Below are 21,873 nucleotides of genomic sequence, written 5' to 3'. Positions count from 1 at the left end.
ATCTGAAGCTTAAAAACAAGTTACGTTCTATATTATTCCCTGTTCTTTTCCAGTCAATTTTCTGTCAATTTTCCTGTCCATTCTTTCAAAATAGAAATTTACCTCGATTAATCTAAATAAGGAATACCGATAAATTTTGATCTGCACAGATTGGTACTTTCTAAATTTGTGTTATAATATTTATGTCATTTTAAAGATAGTTTCGCGCGCGAAAGAATTGCTATTTATAACGATTTTTATCTATATTACGATATAAGCGAAAAGTGCATCGTTTCGAGCGTCGATTCGCGGGGATTTTTGGGAAATCCGACCACGAGGCGGCACGCGAATTCGCTCGACCGCAACGGTAGATCGCGAGCACTTCGATTATTACGGTTATCGCGCGCGTCACAATGCCTTCGTGGCTGTGGCTCAGCCCATGCGACACGTGCATTGTAAACATGGGGGTTGGCCGCGTTATATGATCGTCGCAGGTGCAAAGTTAAATGTGCATGGCTCCGTTCAGCCTTGGTTTACGGAATTTGCACTTCAATATCGATGTTCCGGAGCTATTCGCGAGACCGGCGTTCGACCGAAAGTCAGCCAATTCGTACGGCTAGTTGCTGCGGAAGTGCATACAAGAACACGCGAATCCAACCGCATTCACGATCGCGTGAAAGATCAGATATCAGATTCGGTTTATTCTCTGCTGTTCATTTTTTCCTGCGATTTCTCATTTTTCCAATCGTTTGTAAAGTTGTTCGAAAAATACTGTAGCATAATGAAATAATAAATAAAATTAATCTCTTTGAGAGTTTCATCTTGGATTGATCGGTGCAAACGTTACTCGCATAAAAATTCTACATGGCTAAATTTTCGCGCGCATCCAATTTTAATCAAATCAGTTTTTAATTTTATACGCCGTCGATACTCGTCAGGCGTCTCAATCTGCTTCTCAATCACATGTCATTCCAAATGAATTCTCATTCCCACGATATACGATATATACTGTGTATCTTGTCTATCGATTGAGAAAAATATTATACGTAATATAAAATATTCTATCGAATATCATATAGTTTACTGTAATCTACGTGGTCGATTGGCGATTCACCGTATTGCTTTATAATTATTCCTTAACGTGCACACCGTGGACTCGCCAGCCAGATGAGGGCCGGACGTGCTGCGCTTTGGAATCTAATTACTCGTTAACCGCTTATAGACGTGGACTACCGACCAGGGACTGGAACGTTATTATTGCCGAAACGACTGAAATCTGGCTGTAATTAAGCATTTATTGCTTTTTGGTCTTTGCAAGTTTAGTGGTTTAAACGTCATTATCGCGTCTCAGGTCTGGCTATAAACTGACTTTTACTACTTACCACTTTGGCATTTCCAGAGTTGTTGCGAACTTGACAGCCTTATTAAAAATACGATAACCTGTTAGAGATACAAACTAGTTCTAATATCCTATCGTAAAGTTATCCCTTCTGAAACTTAGATCCGACAAGTTTCAGATATTCACCGTGTCCATTTTGGAGTTATATCTTCGCATGAATTTCACGCGTTTCAACGAATGACACGTTGGTAGGAGACGAGAAATATTTTTAAAAGACGATTCGATTCTTGACCCTGGCGTTTGGAAAAACGTTCGGTGAAAATAAGGACGGCCAGCTGAAGCGGATTAAAGCCGAGTTCTCTGTAAAGCAGAGTCCTGTAAAGCGTATCCCAGGAGCTGATATATCTCTAGTTTGTAGTCCGGCTACTAAAAATCCTTTATTTCTAGGCTGCAAACGGAAGGCTGGCGAAAGGAGAGTAAGAGAGGGCTGGTTGCGCACCATCTGCACCCTTCTCACGCTTTTAGCCAGTAGTGCCAGCTAGACCGACAATAAGCTGATAATTGAGCTTTTGAATAATTCCAGCTATTTAATCCTGGTTTAATAAAGCTTCCCGTTTCAAAACGCTCGTGAATTTCATTAGAGGGACCCTTGACTGGAGAATCGCGGGAGCGACATTAATGCGCGCAATTTAGTCTCTCTTTCTTTTTCCTCTCCCACTGCTCGCGCTGTCTCTTCTCGTTTTCCCTTTCCTTTGCTTTTTTTCGGTCATCCTGGAAAAGTGGACGTAATTTATATAAAAAAGAGGAAAAAAGAAAGAAACAGAAAAAAGGGGAGAGAGAGGAAAGAAACAGAAAAAGCTTGCAGGTATACGTAGTACAATGCTAGCCGTTACGTCGTAAAAATTTGGAGGTCGGTCGCTTTTTATTATCCTGAATCATGCCACTCGTTTAACGCGATTGTCATAAACCGAAAGAAAGGTACTTTCGTTGCGTGCCTCTTTGTTTTGAGAAATAAAAAATTATATCTGGTATCGCGAATTTCACGATTGCAACGACTGCAATGGTAATTTTTCCTATCGGCGAAACGATAACAAAAGTTATTTGCCCTTGATAAATAATTATTTCATGGAATATTCGTGCACAGTTCTAAACGAATCGCCTCTTTCGTTCATTTGAAATTCCGTTCTCTGGGTAACAATAGACGTCGCAAATCCGACCTTGCTGCAATCAAATTTCCATCGATGCAGTTCGCTGCATTCTCCGCGAATACACCACGGGGATATGGGGTATCAAAAGGCCAACCTCCTACGATACGAGTTTATGCAGTGGAGCGTTTAGTGGCGTAGGTTCTTTCATCGGTAGATTAGTTAATTTCGGTGCAGCTATATCCCAGTCCCTGGATCCCTGATGTAATTAGCTGCACAATAGGAAACAGCTGACCCTCTATCGTATGGACGATGTAACGTCTAAACCAATCTCCGCCAACAGACAATTATTACACCTGTATTTCATACGTCCACCACACTGTTTTCGAGATTCCACGAACACGACGAAAGTATTCTCCGTACTCAAAGTCTTTCCCCCCTTGTCATTCTTTTACGATGTCACTCGGATCAATTTCAATATGTACCGCCGAGTCTAGGTCGATTCCGATACAAAATTTTACCCTCCGCGGGATTCCAACTTTAGAATTTATATCTGTAAGTACCTTGACATTTGAAAGAATCGATCTTCGCGAAGGTAGTGCTCGAACTTTGAAAGACGAAACGATGTATCTTATGTACTGCAAACGTTAGGTGCGGTATACAGGGTGTTCAGCTACAGGTGTAACTAAATTTAAGGGACGATTTTTGAATGCGAAATAAGACGAAAATAAAGGATAAAAAAAGTTGCGTTTTCGCTTTTGTTTCTTAGTTGCTGATAATTAAAAATCGATTGAAAGAGCAAACCTTCTTACACGAACGAAAGTAGGGCAGCTCGGACAGCTGGAGTACAGTGATCCTAAAACCGGACATGGATGGCTAACAAAGGCTATAAAAAATACACGGTGTCGTTTAAAAAACTCAACATCACTTTGATATGAGAAAATATGAGATATAAAAAAGTAAAATTAGCCTATATGTGTATGTACGCGTGTGTGTACATGCGCTGTACACTCTAAATATTTCTATCAACACGATTCATCGCTGTCTTTGCTACTTTTAAATTTCCCTTTAATTCTTTCCACGATTTCTTCTCCACTTACGTCGTACATCTTGTTATTTTCATCGTCAAACGCGTTAAAATTACCCTAATTTTCGCCTGCTTTCTTCGCTGGACCCTGTGCTCGACGATTCCATCATTTTATAAGAAATGGTACAATAGCAATGAACACGTAGGTAGGTGTATTTGAAATATTTGTTTCCCTTTACCGGTCGACATTATTCCGATCGAGCGGCCGAAAAAGACTTCGAATAATTAAAGTCCTATTGTATTTCGGAAACTAAGGCTTGGTAATGGTTATATTGTGTACATGCCAAATTATTCATTATCGGGATGTTGACTTTCATAACATAATAATCTGGGTCACTGAAATCGATAGAGTGTAAAATTTTCATTAACGAAATCACGAAATGGAAACTTTTGTCGTTGCGTTGCTGTTATCTCACCGATATAAGGGCGATACCGGTTTTGAAAGGCAAGTGGTTGACGTTTTATGTAATGGCCCAGGATAAAATATAAACTTTTGCAGCTTTCTGCAAACATCATTTGGTAGTGTTGCTCTAAAGCAGGATATTTCATAAAGCTTAAAACAATGTCAGATATCGATAATCGCCAGGAAAATGAATAAACTTGGTGACAGCAGAGAAGAATATTCTATACGTTATGTATTAAAGTTTTCTCTAGCCGACTGTAGTGAATCTCAACGGTGACAAGTTCTATTTTCGAAAGGCGTGTGTCGATAGTTCAAGAAAGACTCGAAAAAGCATTGTTCGTCAGCATTTGCATCGTTAGAAAGAACGTTGGCGGAGAATTTTAGTTTTAGATATAAATACTGTGTTTTTCAAGTTGAAACTGGTTTTTAAGTCACCCCGGCCTATCTAAACTACCTGGAAAACGATGTCATTTATTTATCGTGTGTTTGTCTTATTACTCTTATAATAGCAACTTTTATCTGTAGATAGAGCGGACAAGGTTTAAGGAAAACTCTAAAAAGTACCGTTGGTCTGCGCGAATTGCATTGTCATTGTTAGAAAGGACGTTTGCCAAAGAATGCCAATTTCATATATTTATACTATATCTTTTAACTTAGAACTAGCCTTTAGATTATCCCAACTTATCTAACACAGCTGACAGGACAGGTAATATTCGACGCAACTTACCCATTGTATGTTTTATCTCATGTTGCAATGGCGACTTTTATTTGTAGATATAACGCGCAAGGTTAAAAATATCCGCACGCTAAGGTTAAATATAATAAAATTCAGACAATTCCATCGGTTAATTCCACCTTAACGAAAATGCACTGATCAACGTTCCTTCGTTAAACGCCTGTTATTTATTGCTACGTGTTATCTTCGCGGAGCACACACTGTCCAAACAAATGCGTGTTTTTAGGCAGAAATTTGCCATATAAAAATCGCGAACATCGGTGCCCTCACGTTAAAAGCAAAAGCGCGCTGAAAAGGTGCTAACCGAACGAATATTCTCAACGAAAGTCATCATGCCGCCATACCTCGTGGCTTTCTTACTCGTCGTCGTGGTTCTCGTTGATCGTAAGTATTCTGCATTGTCTTCAAACCTTATCCGCGTTATTTTGCTTTTCTTTTCTTTTCTTGCTTTTCATAAATGTCTCTGCAACACTAGTAGGCTCGACTGCAACCACATCATCAGTTTGCTCGACGAACGAAGAATGGATTCGTTGTGGACTGTCGTGCGAACCAAGTTGCGACGATAGACACCCGAATATCACAAACCCCTGTCCCCGCAGTTCCCGCAGTTTCCGTAGTCTACGTACTGAATTTTTTCCAGGTGGTCCTGGTCCCGTGAGTATAATGAAATTATTAGAGGGGTACGAAACCCGAGAAAGTGGAGGACCCGATGCTCGGGACGGGTGGGAAAGAAACTGGGTGATTATCGATCGGATAATCGACAGATTGTTTATGATAGATAATATCATAATATATCTATCATGTTTCTATCGAGATTCACAACAAAATTGGTAATAAGACACTTTCTTACAATATAGGTCAATCCGATTTGAATTAGTAACAGCGACTACTCTGCTGTATCGGTCAAATTATAAAGATAAAGGAATAATATCTGTATAATCGGTCAACGAGTGTTTTTGTAACATTCTCACGGTGATAACTCGAAAAATGTGTTTTCCGAGTTGCGTCAGTTTTGGCGCAACTGCGCGATATGTTATACCGTTGCATTAAGAATAGTCGAATGCTTCGTGAGTAAAAATATATGGCCATTTTACAGACCATATCGTGTGTCCGATATTTTACGCACAGCTTTACGATCGTGTTATTGAAAATTGCATTATATAGTCGCGTTGATATTTAGACACATCGTTATCTCTGCATTCGTTACTTTGCATAAGATGGGATGATTTAAATATCGCGTTGTTTATTCTACGAAGATACGAAGCATTTACCGTAGCTTGAGAATATGTAAACAATTTTTGCATCGTTTTATCGTATCCATAGGGTGTCCAACAATTGTACTCACGATCTTTTAAATCTGCATGCTCGTGATGTCTTAAAAATGGGTAGCAAAAGTATCGATGCTAAAAAATTTCAATGCTAAATTGTTTTTTTTGGTGAATCATACAGCAGTCTAAATTTCAAGCTTTCACGATGGTAACGTGATTTGTTAAATAATAATAAAAAGCGTTATTGTTAGGTGAAAAATTGTTTATATATTTTCAAACTACAAGAAATCGTTCACATTGTCATAGAGTAAGCAACAACGATATTTATATCATCCTCTCTTATACAAAAGGATAAATGCAGAAATGTCCGTGCCCGAATATCAATGTGACTGTATTTTGTCGACATATATTCAGATACAGATAGATTATTGAAAACCAAAGTTCAAAATCTACCATAAAGTAGCTGCGTATTCGTGTTCTAACGATATCGATGAATGTTCTTCAGGTATGCATTTCCGGCCCCAGTTGTCAGTGTGTCGGAGGTACTTTACGAAACGAAGCCACTAACGAATGTGTATTACCGGAAAACTGTCCATAAGTATTTGCACAATTTATAGTCGGTATTTACATATATATTCATATAGACTAGTTATTAGACTAACAAGTTTGTAGAGCATGTTTCAACAGAAATATTTCAGATTGAATATATTTTAATATTTATCAAAAATCGTGATGCGCGATTCGCAAATTCGAGAAATGATTTCGTTGAGATCCATTGAAGATTCGAAAATTTCCTGACTGACTGAAGAGGATGTCGAAAAAATCATCTGTAGAATCGAGCACGAAGATGTCTAGTCTGAATTAATAAATCTTGCGACTGGAAGAGATATTTTTAGATTTTTATTAATTTCTAAAACCATTTAACGATATTCAGCGATTTCTATAATTTTCTACAAGTATTTTCACCATTCTAACGATGTTTAACGATTTCTGATACCGGTTCTGACTTCATTTTACAATAGATAGCCGTTTCGACTGATTCTTAAGAGTTTTCTCGCTTACAAAAGTTGATATTTCTTTCGGAGTACAATGCTACGTGCAAAAGGTTTCATTGTAGTACGTCATAGTTAAGCAATTCGTAGTTTAATGCAATATTTAATTTTGTAACGACTCTATCCGTTAAAACAACTGCATTTTTATCGTTCACAAATTGTTTACGCATAGATTACCTTGAATTCTACCTCGTAGAACACTTTTGTATTCATTTTTAGTTACGTAAGCAGAATCGTTTCCGTTTTTACATTGAAACGCAAATGTGGCTGAATCGAAGCGATGAAAATACATACAATTTTAATGCCTTTTTGTACCATTTCTTTGAATCTGTCAACTGGATTCAAAGCACGTTTCACGAATAATTGTACAGTATGTACGGCAGAGGAAATGTTGTGTCATCCACTAGGTTCGCGGTTCGCAATGTTCGCATTATCAAGTACCATTAATATTTTTGAATACGTTTATAAGGAGTCACATAGTGATTCTTCGAAGAAAGTAGTCATGTTTGATCATACAATTTGAAATCTTTTTTGGTTGCAGTTTTATTATATTTATTATCGGTATAATGTGCGCTAATATGGATATCACTTGCAGGATACCTAACATTCATACGAGGTACTTACATATAAGGAAACTAGGATATTCTCCCAAATGATTCCGGTGGTCGATCGGGACGATATTTCGTGGGTATCGTTCGACAAGGTATTTTAAACCTGAAACATAAAAACTTAATTTCGGGAAATTTGGTGTTCGGAAGATATAAGCTCCTACACGTGCAGTATATTCTGATTTTGTTTGTATCCAATACTATAAAGAGAAAGTTATAACAAGAGTATCACCGTGATACGTCCTTGCGGAAAATAAGAAGCTTCCGGTTAAAGTGCTCATAAAAGATACAGACCCGCTCGAAGATATGGCTTACATCTTTTAAACCCGTTTGTTCTAGATTCGAGTCTACTTACGTGTAAAAGCATCGTTATTCTCGCCGAAGCACATACGCGTGCACGAGATTTTCTAATGAAATTAGAACCTATTCGCAGTACATGATACGGTACGTTCCATCGATCCCATTTCCATTTTTATTCGTCTTACGATTCATCCTACTTATCAGCGGCCGAGTTTATCTTCCTCGTTTAATGTTACTCGATCCAGAGCCTGAGAAGTATTGGACGTATCGGAAGCATTTCATTAGCAACGTTTCACATTCCTTGAAACCTCACTGGGGTTTATCGGAGTCTGCTAAACGGATAATCGGAAATTGATTCGCACAGAGACCGGCCGATTCTCGCCAGTACGTCCCAGCGTGGGTCGTGCGCGAAATTAAGCGTGCCACTCGCGTCGCGATACGATACTAATTAATCGACCGGCTCACGGTTATCCGCGCTGCACTTCTGCGGGCATTGCATCGTCCCGAATTCCGCTTACTTTAACGTGGAACGATCAATTTGCGGTCCGATAATTGGCCGATTCTCTCGAACCGTTAAGAAAACGAAATCGATTATTCTTCGCCTCCACCAGTACGTCCACGCGTTTCTTCGCGTCTTTCGATCCTTTTCTATGAGAAGGAAACGCGTCCTTCCTCTGGCAGAAGCTCTCCTCGCGTTTTCCTTTATCGTTGTCGCTTCGCGGAAGCTCGTTCCGTTCAATTAACACAGCAGTTAGTACACGCTGATATCAATTTCCGCGACGTTGCTTCACGGTCGAGCGTTTACTACTTAAGTGGACACATCCAAGCATTGTAGGCGAGCAATTCAAACTACTCGCGGAGTAGTTAGCGGTCAGTTTATGCGCAGTTCATGAGCTCCTGGAAGAGCACGGACGAACACGCCGACGTAACTAGGGTCGAAAGTACACCGGTTTGGATTTCTAATACGTGTATACGATGTACACGGCGATGTAGACTGTCCCCTGACGTATCCGATGAAGCAATCGGTTAACAGGACGGGGGCCTATTACGTATACGGGTCATCAAAGGGAATTCCAAGTTTGTGACATATTTGATGGTCGTTGCAGACTCGCTGACTGTTGGCATAGTTAAAATGTCATTGCATTAGGTTGATCCGTTGTTCGCGTTTGATCGCTGCCCCCCTCCTTTCTTCTATATAAACTTCTCTGCCACGAACGATACCGTTTGTAATGGAATATCAGGCGAAAAAAGCGAGAGAAGAGAAGGAAAATAAAACGAACAACGTAAAAATGGCTAAGGACGAATTGAAAATTAAAATTGAATTTATTCCTCGAATCGAAACTACGATTTATTTATTCGTCGAATGGAATTGCTTCTGATCGTTTCTCTCTTCTCTTCTATAGAAACTCCGCCGACATCAGCTGGATACTTTCTGCGATTGAATATCGAGCGAGAAAAACATAAAATTAAAAATGTAAAAGAAGACGAGGATTTAATCGACGATTACGGAACGCTATTTTAAATTCATACTACTTGGCAAACATAATGGAGACAGATAGCGACGCAGGTTTTTCCTTCGTCGAAACCATTGTATCGAGCCCTTGCCCCGGCTTAGCGGAGAAAAGAATTTCTGGCTTGCGCCACTTGGTGGATTTCACCGGACGGCATCTTGTTGAGATGGAACATTCATGAGAGGTTCTCCCGTTCGGGAATGCAACTTTTATAGGGGTAAGACTCGGGGTGGGTCATCGTATTTATACTTACATTCTCTCTTTCGAACTCACGTATCCCGTAATCGCGTGTTCCGCCGCGAATAATTGATGCGCGGGTGCCTTCCCCAGACTCGCAGTGTGTGACGTACCGTCCGATAGAAGATTGAACTCACCGACAAATTACGATCTTTCCTGGGTAAAATCGAATTCTTTCTGATTTATTGGGTCCAGTCACGAGAATCCAAAATTATTTCGTCATCGAATATTAAATAAAAAAAAGAAAGAAGATCAACTATATATATATATATACAGGGTGAGTGTCATGACACGACGACTTAAAATAACTCGTAAGTTATTCGTTGTACGAAAAAATGTTTCAAATAAAAGTTGCACGGTGTCTAATCTGTTTTTTATTACCTTACTTTTATAGCAAGATATTAGGGTCACTTTCAGTTTTTTAAGTAGAACGTCTAACATTTTTCCTCAAAATCGTCAAATTTGTATTTTTTAATAAAAAGTGTTACACGAGGTGGGACTGAAAATGAATATTTTAAAACAGGTTTTATTTCAAGCGCTGTTCGAAGTGCTGTTCATTACAGTCGATGCATTTGCATAATCGAATTATCAGTGAGCGAAGAATATTTTCGAGCGTTCCTGTGGTTATGGCAGCGCATGCACTAATAATACGTTCTCGCATGTTTTCCACCGTCGTTGATGGCTCGCGATAAACTTCATTTTTTAGTGTTCCCCGAAGGAAATAATCGAGCCAAGATAACAAAGACTAAGGTTTACAAACACGACCTACGGCATACAAAGCCGTGTTAAGAATCACGTTGACCGAGCGTACTTCCTAATAGAAGATTATTAATTTGAAAATACCTCAGTAATTATTCATTTCAAGTTCCACCTTGTGTAATACCTTTTTCCCCAAAATTTGACGATTTATCCCAATTTGAGAAACAATGTCAGACATGTCGTCAAAAAACTGAAGGTGATCCATATCTCGCTAAAAAAGTAAGCTAATTAAAACCAGATTAGATAAGCACGTGTCCTCCTAGATATCATGCAACATCCGCTTGTAATATTTTTTCGTACAACGAATAACTTACGAATTATTTTAAGTCGTCGCGTTAGGAGACTCATCCTGTATACGTGTTCCTCATTTTATCTAAACATTGAGCTTTCTCTGAGAAAGAGATCACGAAGATGACCAGCAAGAAATAGAATTGACCTCGAGTTCCGGGGGTACGCGTGTGCTGATGTAATTACTCTTTGGCATGGTTTCTGCTATAGGTTCGTCGATGCGGAAAACAGTAAGTTCTTCTTGTTCTGGTAATTCTCAGCAACCTCTGCCGCGCCATCCTCTCACTTCCACCTCTCTTTGGTTATATCCCGAGGGTTTACAGAATGTGAATAACTTAACCTCGTGAAACTTCGTGCCAACCGCGAAGCATTAAGCCTGGTTTATATTACGGTTCCGTGTATATTGGTGTGTATTACTTAGTTAGCATACGTCTGCATCGCGCGCACGCGTGTAAGCGTGTCAGTGCAGGCGCATATGTCACGTAGCTGCGCGAAAGTCATACATTCGGATATCAGAGTCGGAATTTCAATGTTCCTATTTGATTAATCAGAAACGTTCGCTTCCCCACCCGAAGTGTTCAGGGTTTCGAGCGGGAAACGCGACGGCAATCGCCGGAAATACTAGACGGATGATTATCAATTTCATAAAATATTACCGACGTCGCGTCGGGTCGGTGCAGTGCTTAATGCTGTTCTACCGGGAGTTAGAGCCGATTAGTCTCGAATTTGAATCGATAATGCTCGATAATTGCCGGGCAAGTATCGTGGCCGGTCATTTCGATCAGCGTGTTGGGTCAAGTTACGTTGTTCGTTATCGTCAGAGGACATTTAGCGATAGGTGAAACGATACAACAACGAAACAACGATTTTCTTTCCGATAAAACGATGTCGATAGAAGGAGATGTATCTAAACGCTTGTTCGATCGCGCTCGCCAGTGGGAACGAGTTAGCTTTTTCTCGATAATCTCTTTCATTGTATACCCTTAATTCGATCAATTTAATCGCAAATATATATCTTTGGGGTGAAGGAGAGAGTATGAAGTTAAAAGAGTATTAAAATATGAGCGCTGAAATTCGATAAAACGTACCTACGTTTTATTCAAATCATTGAAACAAGAATGGTTGCGCGCAAAGTTTACACAACAATGTATATTTCCTAGGCAGATACACGCGTGCTGTTTGTATTTTCAAGCGCGGATAAATTAAAAGTTTCGCATCGACGTGTTTGCTCGGTAGTAATTTCGCGCTTAAATCACGACGAGTGGTACACGCTAAAGATGAACACAACGAGATACTATCGTTATTCTGTGAAAATTTGAAAGATCGGGACGCGCGTGGCGGGTTTACAAATGGCGGGTAGCAGCAAGTCATCTCCCTTAATCCCTTCTTTAAAGAACGCTACATTAAATATAAATGCACGCTACGGTGTAGAAAGTGGATTGAGACCCGGAGCTAACCCGAAGAGGATCTATAGGAGGTTTCGTTATGAATATCTTATCGAGATACCTTTTAACGGGTTTCTCGCCGCTACTGCTCACGGAAGTAACAAATTTTTTATCAATGTTTATTCGATCGGTTCGAAAGTCGAGGGATTATCCAAGAACGAAACAAGAAACACGCGTTCCACTCCAATCACGTATCGTCGTAGATTTAATGTACCATGGATCTCGCAACATTTTCCCTTCGTTGTTACCATCCATTTCGATGTTACCTTTTTTTCCCCTCTTCTTTTTTTTTAATCTAGTTATTACAGGCGAATAAATTTTTCCCGTGGTTTTACATTTTCGTCCGTGTTCGTAAACGAACCACAAATGGGAACTTTATGCGAAAGATTTCCGCGCGCACGAACGCAAAGAAAACAGCGCGAGCATCGAACGAAGCCTAATTATATTCTAATTAAACCACGTCGAGGATTCATGGAAACTGAAATTCATTCGCGATTCCAATGTGTTTTGCAATTAAATCGACCGGAATTGGACATCGGTTTGTCGGCCGGGTGAAAATTAAATTTCACGCCGAATTTTCCAACGACCGGAAGTTAACATACCGAGTAGTCACGCGCCACTATAGGCGGTGGAACGTACTCCTTCACCACGAGCGGAAGGGAGTCACTTTTCACGTGTAGCTCAGCGACGTGACGAAGAAGAAATCAAGTATTCGCGGTATGAGTAATACGAACGCAGTACTTGCTCCGCTGCCATTTACAAATACCGACACTTTACGAGGCAAACCGACCGCAACTCAGACACATATATTAGTTCCACGAAAGTACCGCGAGCTGCGGTCGTAGCAACGTGTTTAGCAGCAGGGAATCCAAACCATTGCATCTGACACTCTCGTTCTAGATTCGAGATTTTCACGTGACCCTCGAACAGTGTATTTATCGTTTCTTCCTCGTTGTCATATCGACCAGTACCACTCTCTGTCCGATTCTGTACGATTCTCATCCGAACTGCCTAAATTAAGCTCGATCATTCCTCCTTGAACGATATTCTTAACTTTATAGATGTATATTTAACCGACTCTTGATAAAGAATTCTTATCATGAATTTTTAACTGATAAGCTTCGGTCTAAAGAATTGGAATTACAGTCAGAGTAATGGAGAAACTCTGTTATAAATACAAATTGGCTTTTGTCGAATCGTAACCAATATCCATACCAGATGGACTTGCGTCTTGACACTGTAAGACAATTAGATCAAGCGACCATCGTAAACGCACCAACTCAAAAATTCACAGCACACATCTTCTCTCACTTGGCTCTATATACGTATAAAACACGTTGAAAATCGATCGATGGAAATTCGTACAGGTTCGACGTGTCGGTGCCGGGAAATAGTGTGTCACGTTACAGAGGTGTTGGTGTCGCGAGTCAAACGCATTCGTACGCCGACACAAAATGCGGTCCGGCCGGTGTGTTTAGCGGCGGTAAAACTAGAGCCATGCAGTTGACACGCACGGGTCACGGGATTTCGGGATTTTCTTTTCCGAGCTTTGATTTCACCAACGATAGGGAACAGAGGCGAGGGATAAAGGGGTGAGGGATTCGGAGGGAGAGAGAGAGAGAGAGAGAGAGAAAGGGACGCAGAGAACAGTCGCCCCTCTGGAAAATTACCTACGGCCAGCTCGCGCTGAGGTTTTGCGGTATCGCGATACACGCGCGGACACGGACACTGGCGCGGGGACCACGTGTGCGTGTTCGGTCCAATTTTACATGCAATTTCGCGGTGGAAGGCGCTCCCCGCAGGATGGCGGGGTTTTTAATTATATCTAGCTGCTGCCGGCCTGGTAGAATATTAACCGGAAATAATTCCGGCTATGGAAACTCTGCTATCGACATTGTACGCTGTTGGAAGGCGGTCGATGCGTCGACCGGGACGAAACAAAAATGGAACTTCCTGCTTCTCGCGCGACTCGTCTCCTCCCGTGTCCTCGATCTCTTCCCCTTTCTCCCTTATCTGATACATCGAATGCATCTTCCGACGGAAATGCAGCGAGAATAATAGCCTCTGCGAAAGTACCGGTTACGTATGCAAACTCGCGATTGGTATCGACGCCGAGGAGAATATCAATCTGTTGATTTCACCTGTCTACCTGTCCGTTCATTGTCATTCATCGTACTCAGGATCTTCGATAGTCGCAGAGAAATTTTGTGTTTCGTCTCTATCGGTTCGATTCGACAGTTTTATAAATTACACTTTCGTTCGGTCTATTTCCTTTTTTTGCACGAATTCCACTGCTTCTAGTTGGTCAGACCGTATGAAATTTCACGTAAAAGCTATCAGATAATTAATGGAACACGGTAATTCGCAAGCGTGCTTCTTGTTTCATTATTTTTCCGTTCAAATTATCGTAGTGTTTGTAATTTGAAATCGTTCTTTTTTTTTGTTTTCGAGGCGAGAGGGTGTTTCTTCGTTGTTTTACCGCATTGTAATTGTACGCCGGTTTCGTTGTTTACAGGGGAAGCGAACGGTGGAAAAACACCGAAAACTTACGATCGACGCGTGCAATATTTTCGTAGATTCGAATTTTCGGATAGTCGAGTCGTGGAGTTGTTTCTCTGTTAATTCTACTCGAACACCGATCATGTGTACCGATACTTTAACCGGGAATATCCACCGTTTGCTCGGTCTTCGGCTAAACTCGTTGGCATATTTGCGCGACTGGTCAGTTGGGGAATGTTTTTAACCGAACTTTCGATTTGATTTCGGGCTGGTGGTGTGGATAATTCAGCGGCACTCGAATTAAACTAATAATCTACCGGTAAATTCAACTAACAAACCGATAAATCCGGTATCAACGAAATTGGTTTGCTCGTGCTTATCCCGTGTAACGAAATAATTAATCCGTTCGATGAATTGCGATATTGTTATAGAGGTGGCGTACAGGTCGATCGAAGAAACATTCTGTTTACGAATTTTGCGACTAACTTTTCGCTTTGATCGTCGAATTAACGCGTAAACGTGCGAATTGCCAGCAAGCTGCCACCGTCGGAATACGAAGCGTGGACACGCACATCTATGTACCATATATAAAAACGAACGACTAGAGAACTGAAAAAAAAAAGAGAGTAGAAAATTTAAAAATTCAAAGGCCTTCCGGTCCCAAGCGAGAGATACATTCGGCGTATGGCGATAGGTGCATCAGATACGGATGACCTCTTTGCATCCATGTTTTCCTCGGTGTTGATTTATCGTCGTATCCGTCGAGAGCGTATCTACTGCCGCGAAGGTGATTACGCGAACGATACCGAGGGAGAACCGAGTTCGGCCGTCGTTTTTTCCCGTGCGCGATGTTTCCATTAGACGCGACACTAGATCGTGCCGGTGACACGCGAAAAAAAATCTCGACATAAAAGCTCGCAACGAATCTTACTTTATTTTTACTATTTTTCCTGACTCGATCGAATTCTCGAGTCTCGAGTCTCACGAGTGTCGAAACTCTTTGCCGATGTATTCTGCCTGTGGTGATCCCTAAATATCAGGCAAAGTCGATAATGAAAAATCGATGACGAGGTTCGGCTTTACGATTAAATTTGCAAGCCGCATTCTCATAGGGAGTCGGTCTCAGCGACGTGACCTATCTACATCGAGTACCCATAGGACTGAAAGATTAATCTTTCGTAAATTGGCGAAATTACTTTTCCATTTATACGTATTGACGTATGGGCGATAAATATTTCCACGACGGAGCGATATATCGTCCTTTTCCATCATGAATTTCAAACGAGCTTCGATCCCGAATACGGATAACTTGTAGAAACTGCGCACGCTCGGTTTCCAGTACAAAGCAGATTAAAGCAAGTTGATCGAAACGATACGCCAAAGATGTATTCCGCGCGATCCTGCACACACGTGTTCCGCTAAAACTAAGCAGGCGCAGTTACAACTAAGTTTGCAGTCGCTTTGGCTTAGGCAGAACTTTAAATGCGGTTTATCTCTGTTCCTGTAGGAGGAAGTGCAAGAAATTTTGCCATGTTGTGCCGTACTATACCAGTCTCGTAGCGGTATGTTCGCACGTTTCTGACGCAAGGTTCGCCGATAAGAAATAAACGCGACTCGCAACGCGAATCGAAGGTTTTCGTTTTTACGGCTCTTCGCTCGTGTCGATGAAGGATGGCAAAGTAATTGACGAAGCAAAAAGCGACGCTTCTCTTAAGCTTTTCCATTATACTCGTCACGGTTTGTCGTCATTATGCTCGACGTTCCCGGAGAAGTATGTAAATACACGGAACAGAGTGAAAACCGTGCACTCAAGCTGTCACGGCTCGATTTAGCTCGGCTTCAGAGATCCCGACGGTGTCGCGAGGTATGGCTCGCTTCTTGAAACCCTCCTCTCTCGAATATGGCTGTTATCGACAGACCGTGGTGCGCGAAGAAAAAATATTTTTCCCCGGCATCTCGTTCGCGCGCGTGGCACAGCCCCTATCCGCGAGCAGAACTCGGTTCCCTCAGTTTCTCGCGGCCGTGTCGCGCGTATACTGAAAAACCTGCACACATTTACGTGCTTCTGACACATCAAACGCAGACCCTTCGTACGCTCCTGTGCGCGAGGAACGAGTGTACTCGTGAATGTGATTTGTTGTCGCATTCCGCGGGGGCCGTGCCGCATTTCCCTCGAGCGACGAAGGAAACCGACGGTCGTTAAAGTCGAGTGTATCGTTTCGTCGCGGAAAAAGCCTGGCGCCCGTTAATGCGTAATTTATGTCGATTCTTTCGGCGTCCTCGATTCGAGACGAGATCGTGTTGGTTGCGGGGAAAAATCCGTTCGAACCCGTCGTCGTTCGAGAGTCGATGGAAAAACGAAAAGAAGAAAAAGGACGGAAAAGAATAACAGAAAAAAAGAGAACGTAGAAATTGAAAGCTCGAGGCATAGGATGGGAATAACGAAAAAGCAGGTTTCTTTCGGAAAAAGAAAGAAGAACGCGATGTGTTTCTATCGGTTGGAATTCTTCGGAAGTTTAAAAGCCTCGTTAGAAATGCTCCGGTGGATCGGTACGAAAAGTTAGCGCACGAAACGAAGGAAATACCGTTCGTTTCAATTACGGGGGAACCTTGTAATTGTTTCGTGCCACGAAGTACAGACGAACAGACAAGGGGCTGATTCGGTTTCTACGGATGTACTCGATACGATGCGAGCAACGTATGGCTTACGTACATTTTCGATCTGTAACCGAGGAACCTCGACGAGACTGCTATTCATTCTCGTTAAATCTGCTCTATAGTATGATCGCCTCACGGGAACCGTCCGTTCGTTTCCTCTGAATATGCACCGAATCAAGTTACTCTATCGTCAAGTGGCTGGATGCAGTCGATGTCGTCGCGCAGCCATGCCACGTCCACCAAAATTTAGCTAAATTACCAACTTTGGTTAAACACGTGAAGGGACTGAGAAATGGACAGGGTGCTAGAGAATCGATGTGTCGGATGGGGGGGGGGAAGATGGGAATAAGCACGAGATTCCTGGCGAGTCCTTTACATATTCTCCTAGTAATTGGGTTTAACGCGAGAATTCTGAAAATTCGAAATATTCTATACTACCATCGTCTTATTATACGCAAAGATTTTTCTCCTACGCTGTCAGATGTCTGGAACTGAGACGTCTATTTGCATCATGAGCTGATCGAAATAGAGATTATCGGTATTTAGTACGAGAAGATGATTGATACAAACTTGATCTTTAACAAGGTGCAACGTAGAGTGCTGCAGAGTGTTCGTTCTATTTCTATCCCGTGAATTGGAGGAAAGAAGGTCAAAGGGAAGTCGAGCTTACCGACAATATCAGAGATATTGAGACGGAGAGGGGCGAGGACTTGGCCCCGGTATATTTTTAAATGTATTTTTCATGCGACCAATTTTGGCCCTCGGTCGAAATTTGTAATTCCTTTGAGCCCATCCTACTAGTAGCCGGAGACGGAAGGAGCTACCGGGAACATTATCATTTATATGAAATCCTTTGCGCGTCCTTATGCATAGTCATTATTCAGTCGCTTTTTCCTGGCAGTAGAGAAGGTAACACGGCCAGTTCAATACAAGCTTCCGTGTGGACGAAGGTGACAATCTTAATTAAGGAGATCCTCCTTCCCTTCTGCCGTCTCTGCTTCCTTTTCCCCTCTTCAACTACATTCAGTGGTGACTCTGCTGGATTTCATTTACGCTCCACTTCGCGAAGCACTCGTTGAAGTATGGCTGTTACGGAGCGCAAGAATTTAATGAAAATTCTCGCGTAATCGGAGAGGAAATCGTGTCGATCAATGGACAGACAGTAGGTCGGTCTAGTTTGCGACGATACTTTCTTCCTTCCTTTTCTTTTTTTTTTTTTTTTTTTTTTGTTCAGGGTGTACTCGAAACAGCTGAGAAATGTCGTATCGCGTGTAGAATCGCGGCCTTATGTTTCATTTAATTTCAAACCATTCAACTCTGGTAAAACCCAATATTTCATCCCGGCTTATATAAGCGCCATTACGCTGACCGTACCTTTACCCAGCGGAGATCGTGGTCTCTAAAACTCAGTCATAGATCAGATATGTAGAGATGTAGAATAACTTTAATCTGTATTACGGTAGCATTGTTTGCACGAGTATCGTACGAACACGACGACGAATCTTTCTACTATTTGTTATAGAATTATACGAAAGACGATCAGATCAGAGGCACGACAAATTTATCTTAGCGTCTCTCTAAAGAAGTCCTATTTTCTTTTTCTTCGTGTTGGAATACAACGATATTACACACATAAATACAAATACTCTTATACAGACACCTACACAGGCACTTGACCAGGACACTTACACAGGTCATACTCATTACTGTATAGAGAGTGGGGTTCAAAATATTTAATTTAATTACACTACCTACAGTTAGTCTGAGAGTAACTGGCAAACTGTCAACAATCCATAAATTCTTTATCCGCATACTTTGTTAATTATACCATATCACTCACTTATATTTTAAATACATTTGGTTCTGTAGTTCTGTTTAATAAATATCGCCTAATATTGTTTTAACATAAACATTGTGTCTTCCACAGATTATTTATCTTAACTTTAAGATCAAATTCTAACACTTCATTCCCTTTCCTTCTTCATATTCCTCCTTATCATTTTCCTTTCTTGGTAAACCTAAGCTGGCTGCACGTAGAAACCTGTCTGCGGGTTTTAAAGTCAAAAGCGTAGTCTTTCTGGCGCCATTATAACATTTTTGGGTCGTCCGTAATAATTGGATTTAAATGAAATCAATTGGCAATGCTCGTGCAGGGAAATCTTTGAGAGAATACGCGCAAGAAACTGGAGCGCGGCTAGCAGTCGGGACGAGAAAAGACAGAGGTAGAGAGGGAATTATTCAAATCCTCGATAGAAGGGTCCTTCGGGGATATCGCGTGCCACTTTGAAACCGGCGCGGCGGTTTCTTTAAGTCGTCCATCTCTTGTCTTCTTCGAGTACCCGAGTCAAAGGTGTGCCCGCATCGAAAATACGAAATTGGAGGAAATATAGAGCGAGTATGGCGTAGAAGGTCTACGAAGGGATAGACCCGTGGACAACGTATCAGTACTCGATATCGATGCCGGAATAAATATCGAATCACCTGTTCTCTACGAGAGTTCGTAAACTTGTTGACAATACATGTTCACGCGTAGTAATAATTATAAGGCGAAGATCATCATCGGATATAGTTTAGCAACAACGTTCGTCGATATTTTTCACGAAAGTCCAATTTATCGTCTACGTTTTATAAAAGTGAAAGATCTGCTGAAAATAATTCTTTATTTTTAAGAAGGGTGTTATTTTATAAAGGACAAATTTATCTTGGAGTTGGTACGGAGAGGGGAAACACAAGAGGAAACGTTTGAAATAAAATCACCCTTTCTATTAACCTTCTTGCAAGCGACGTTCTGAAATAAGCTGCTTCGGTCCTTTTATAACGCGTTGTAAAATAAAGTCGCTCTTATCCCTAGACGTACTGGATTGTCGAATAAAGTGGCCGTTAACCACGTTAGGAGGGGCAGCTTCTCTTCGTTCGACGTAGCTCGATTTTGAAAGCCAACGGCCAGATGCGATGCTTCGGCATATCGTCCTCGTTTTAAACAAACTACTACCTTCTGCCCATCGGCTTACGCAGTGGTTCTCGGCCAGGCAATATTCGACTTGATCGATCAACTTTATAGGAAATAACGCTATGTGAGAGCTTTTAACGAACCCAAGTTCCTTCCGCCTATATAAGCAGAAATCCTCGAATCCGCCAGGACAGAGCCGAAAGACGGAAGTCGCGATGTTTTACATCGATCGGATGATCTGATATGCTTCCTCGCGCGGAAGGAGCTTAAGGGCAAGGACGATGATACTTTGACGAGGTCGATTCATCCGCGTGGCTGTCGCCGATGCTTTTACGTCTCTCGAGAATACTTCGTATCCAATTTCCTTTCTTTCTCTTCCCGATTCGTCGTTTTATCCCTCGTTCTATAAACATTCGTAATCGAATTTACGGTTAATACACGCGTGTCTTAATTTTGAGAGGAAAATTCGTTGAAAAATTCCACCGTTGGAATTGTTTTTTCACTTTGAAAGGCGCTGTGCGAGCGCCATGGCGAAAGACATCGTTGTGCAGCGATGAAATTCTCTGTTTCGCGACCATGTTATTTGGAACTCAATTTCGGGAAACACTGCGGCGTGTCGTAAAGCGTACGCGTGTTCAATACTTTATATTTTTAGTCAGCACTAAATTGTCGACGAATTTGCATAGTGTATCGACAGTAATTGCACCGAATGTGAATGGCGCGACAGTAAATTTCTGCAATTCAATGAGGTATAGTTTGTACGTTATTTCCCCGAATATACCTATCATAATGTACACGAAACCAATAAATTTTCAGTGGCTTTTAAACGCACTAATCCGATTTCTCTTTCGAATTTACACGATTACGCGCGAGTCGCAGTTACGTAGAATTACGTTACGTAATAACAAATCAGATGTTTGCTAGAATTTTTATTTCCTTTTATACGAAGGATGTAACACGACAATGCGCGAAATGCGGGTTAATTTAATGCGATACGAGTTGGAAATATTCTCGTTGCCGTAAAAGTTTCGAGCTCTTTTGTAGCCCTGTAACAGAAATAATATATTACCGAGGCTTTGGAAACGGAAGCTTAGTAAATTCACTTCGTTTCATCTCTTAATCCGAAGTATCGTAGGTTCGCACGTGAATATTATGCTTATGTATTTCATATAAATGAAATATAACCCAAGCATGGACGCACTTTGCACAGTTTTGTAGGCGGATCAGCGTTGCCATTGGGCCTGATTACAACTGCTTGTTAATTAGATTCAATTCGAATACACTATCATTTTACAACTCCGTATTTATACTACCGCAACTTTCCTATACATAAATCACGATAACGAAGTGGTCGTACAAATTCTGATTAAACATTTCGAAATTTTGTTAACTCGATCGGAAACGTTCTCGATTCTGCCTGGTTCTGTATAGCTAGGTAGTTCGGCAATAAAGAACAACGTGTTAGTTTGGTTTCTGTATCCTTTTATTCGTACAGTCCTAGATAAATTTATCACAATAAGGGAATTATGAAAAATGTACAATAATACGGACAGAAAACATATTCCCATGGAAAACCGAAAGGAAGGACCAGCCATCGGTAACAATATCT

At 41.3% G+C, this 21,873-nt stretch overlaps 1 protein-coding gene across 3 annotated transcripts; it reads left to right on the top strand.

Annotated features, from left to right (window-relative positions):
• Positions 1-4,511: 4,511 nt before the first annotated feature.
• LOC139988034 (uncharacterized) lies at positions 4,512-10,024 on the top strand. Of its 3 annotated transcripts, XR_012453381.1 has the most exons (6): positions 4,512-4,659; positions 4,728-5,073; positions 5,165-5,343; positions 6,463-6,555; positions 7,605-9,645; positions 9,759-10,024. XR_012453381.1 is itself a non-coding variant. In XM_074111771.1 (5 exons), the coding sequence occupies exons 2-4, from the start codon at positions 5,022-5,024 to the stop codon at positions 6,553-6,555; spliced, it is 324 nt and encodes a 107-aa protein (XP_073967872.1). In that variant the 5' UTR covers positions 4,512-4,659; positions 4,728-5,021; the 3' UTR covers positions 7,605-10,024. The 3 variants fall into 3 exon arrangements, 2 of the variants coding, with proteins under 2 accessions (XP_073967872.1, XP_073967871.1); XM_074111771.1 differs by having other exon boundaries at positions 7,605-10,024; XM_074111770.1 differs by lacking the exons at positions 7,605-9,645; positions 9,759-10,024 and adding an exon at positions 6,656-7,508 and having other exon boundaries at positions 4,513-4,659.
• Positions 10,025-21,873: the final 11,849 nt, after the last annotated feature.

The sequence above is a fragment of the Bombus fervidus genome, chromosome 6 (genome assembly GCF_041682495.2).
Source record: "Bombus fervidus isolate BK054 chromosome 6, iyBomFerv1, whole genome shotgun sequence".
In the NCBI taxonomy this organism is placed as follows: Eukaryota; Metazoa; Arthropoda; class Insecta; order Hymenoptera; family Apidae; genus Bombus; species Bombus fervidus.
The sequence above is the reverse complement of the archived record's forward strand: the minus strand, read 5'-3'. Positions and strand labels throughout refer to the sequence as shown.

Bases quoted from the DNA above. Each gene is read 5' to 3' on its own strand.
- LOC139988034 (XM_074111771.1), top strand. From the start codon at position 5,022: ATGCCGCCATACCTCGTGGCTTTCTTACTCGTCGTCGTGGTTCTCGTT. The intron at 5,074-5,164 runs GTAAGTATTCTG...CTGCAACACTAG, and splicing joins CGTCGTGGTTCTCGTTGATC to TAGGCTCGACTGCAACCACA. The intron at 5,344-6,462 runs GTGAGTATAATG...AATGTTCTTCAG, and splicing joins TTCCAGGTGGTCCTGGTCCC to GTATGCATTTCCGGCCCCAG.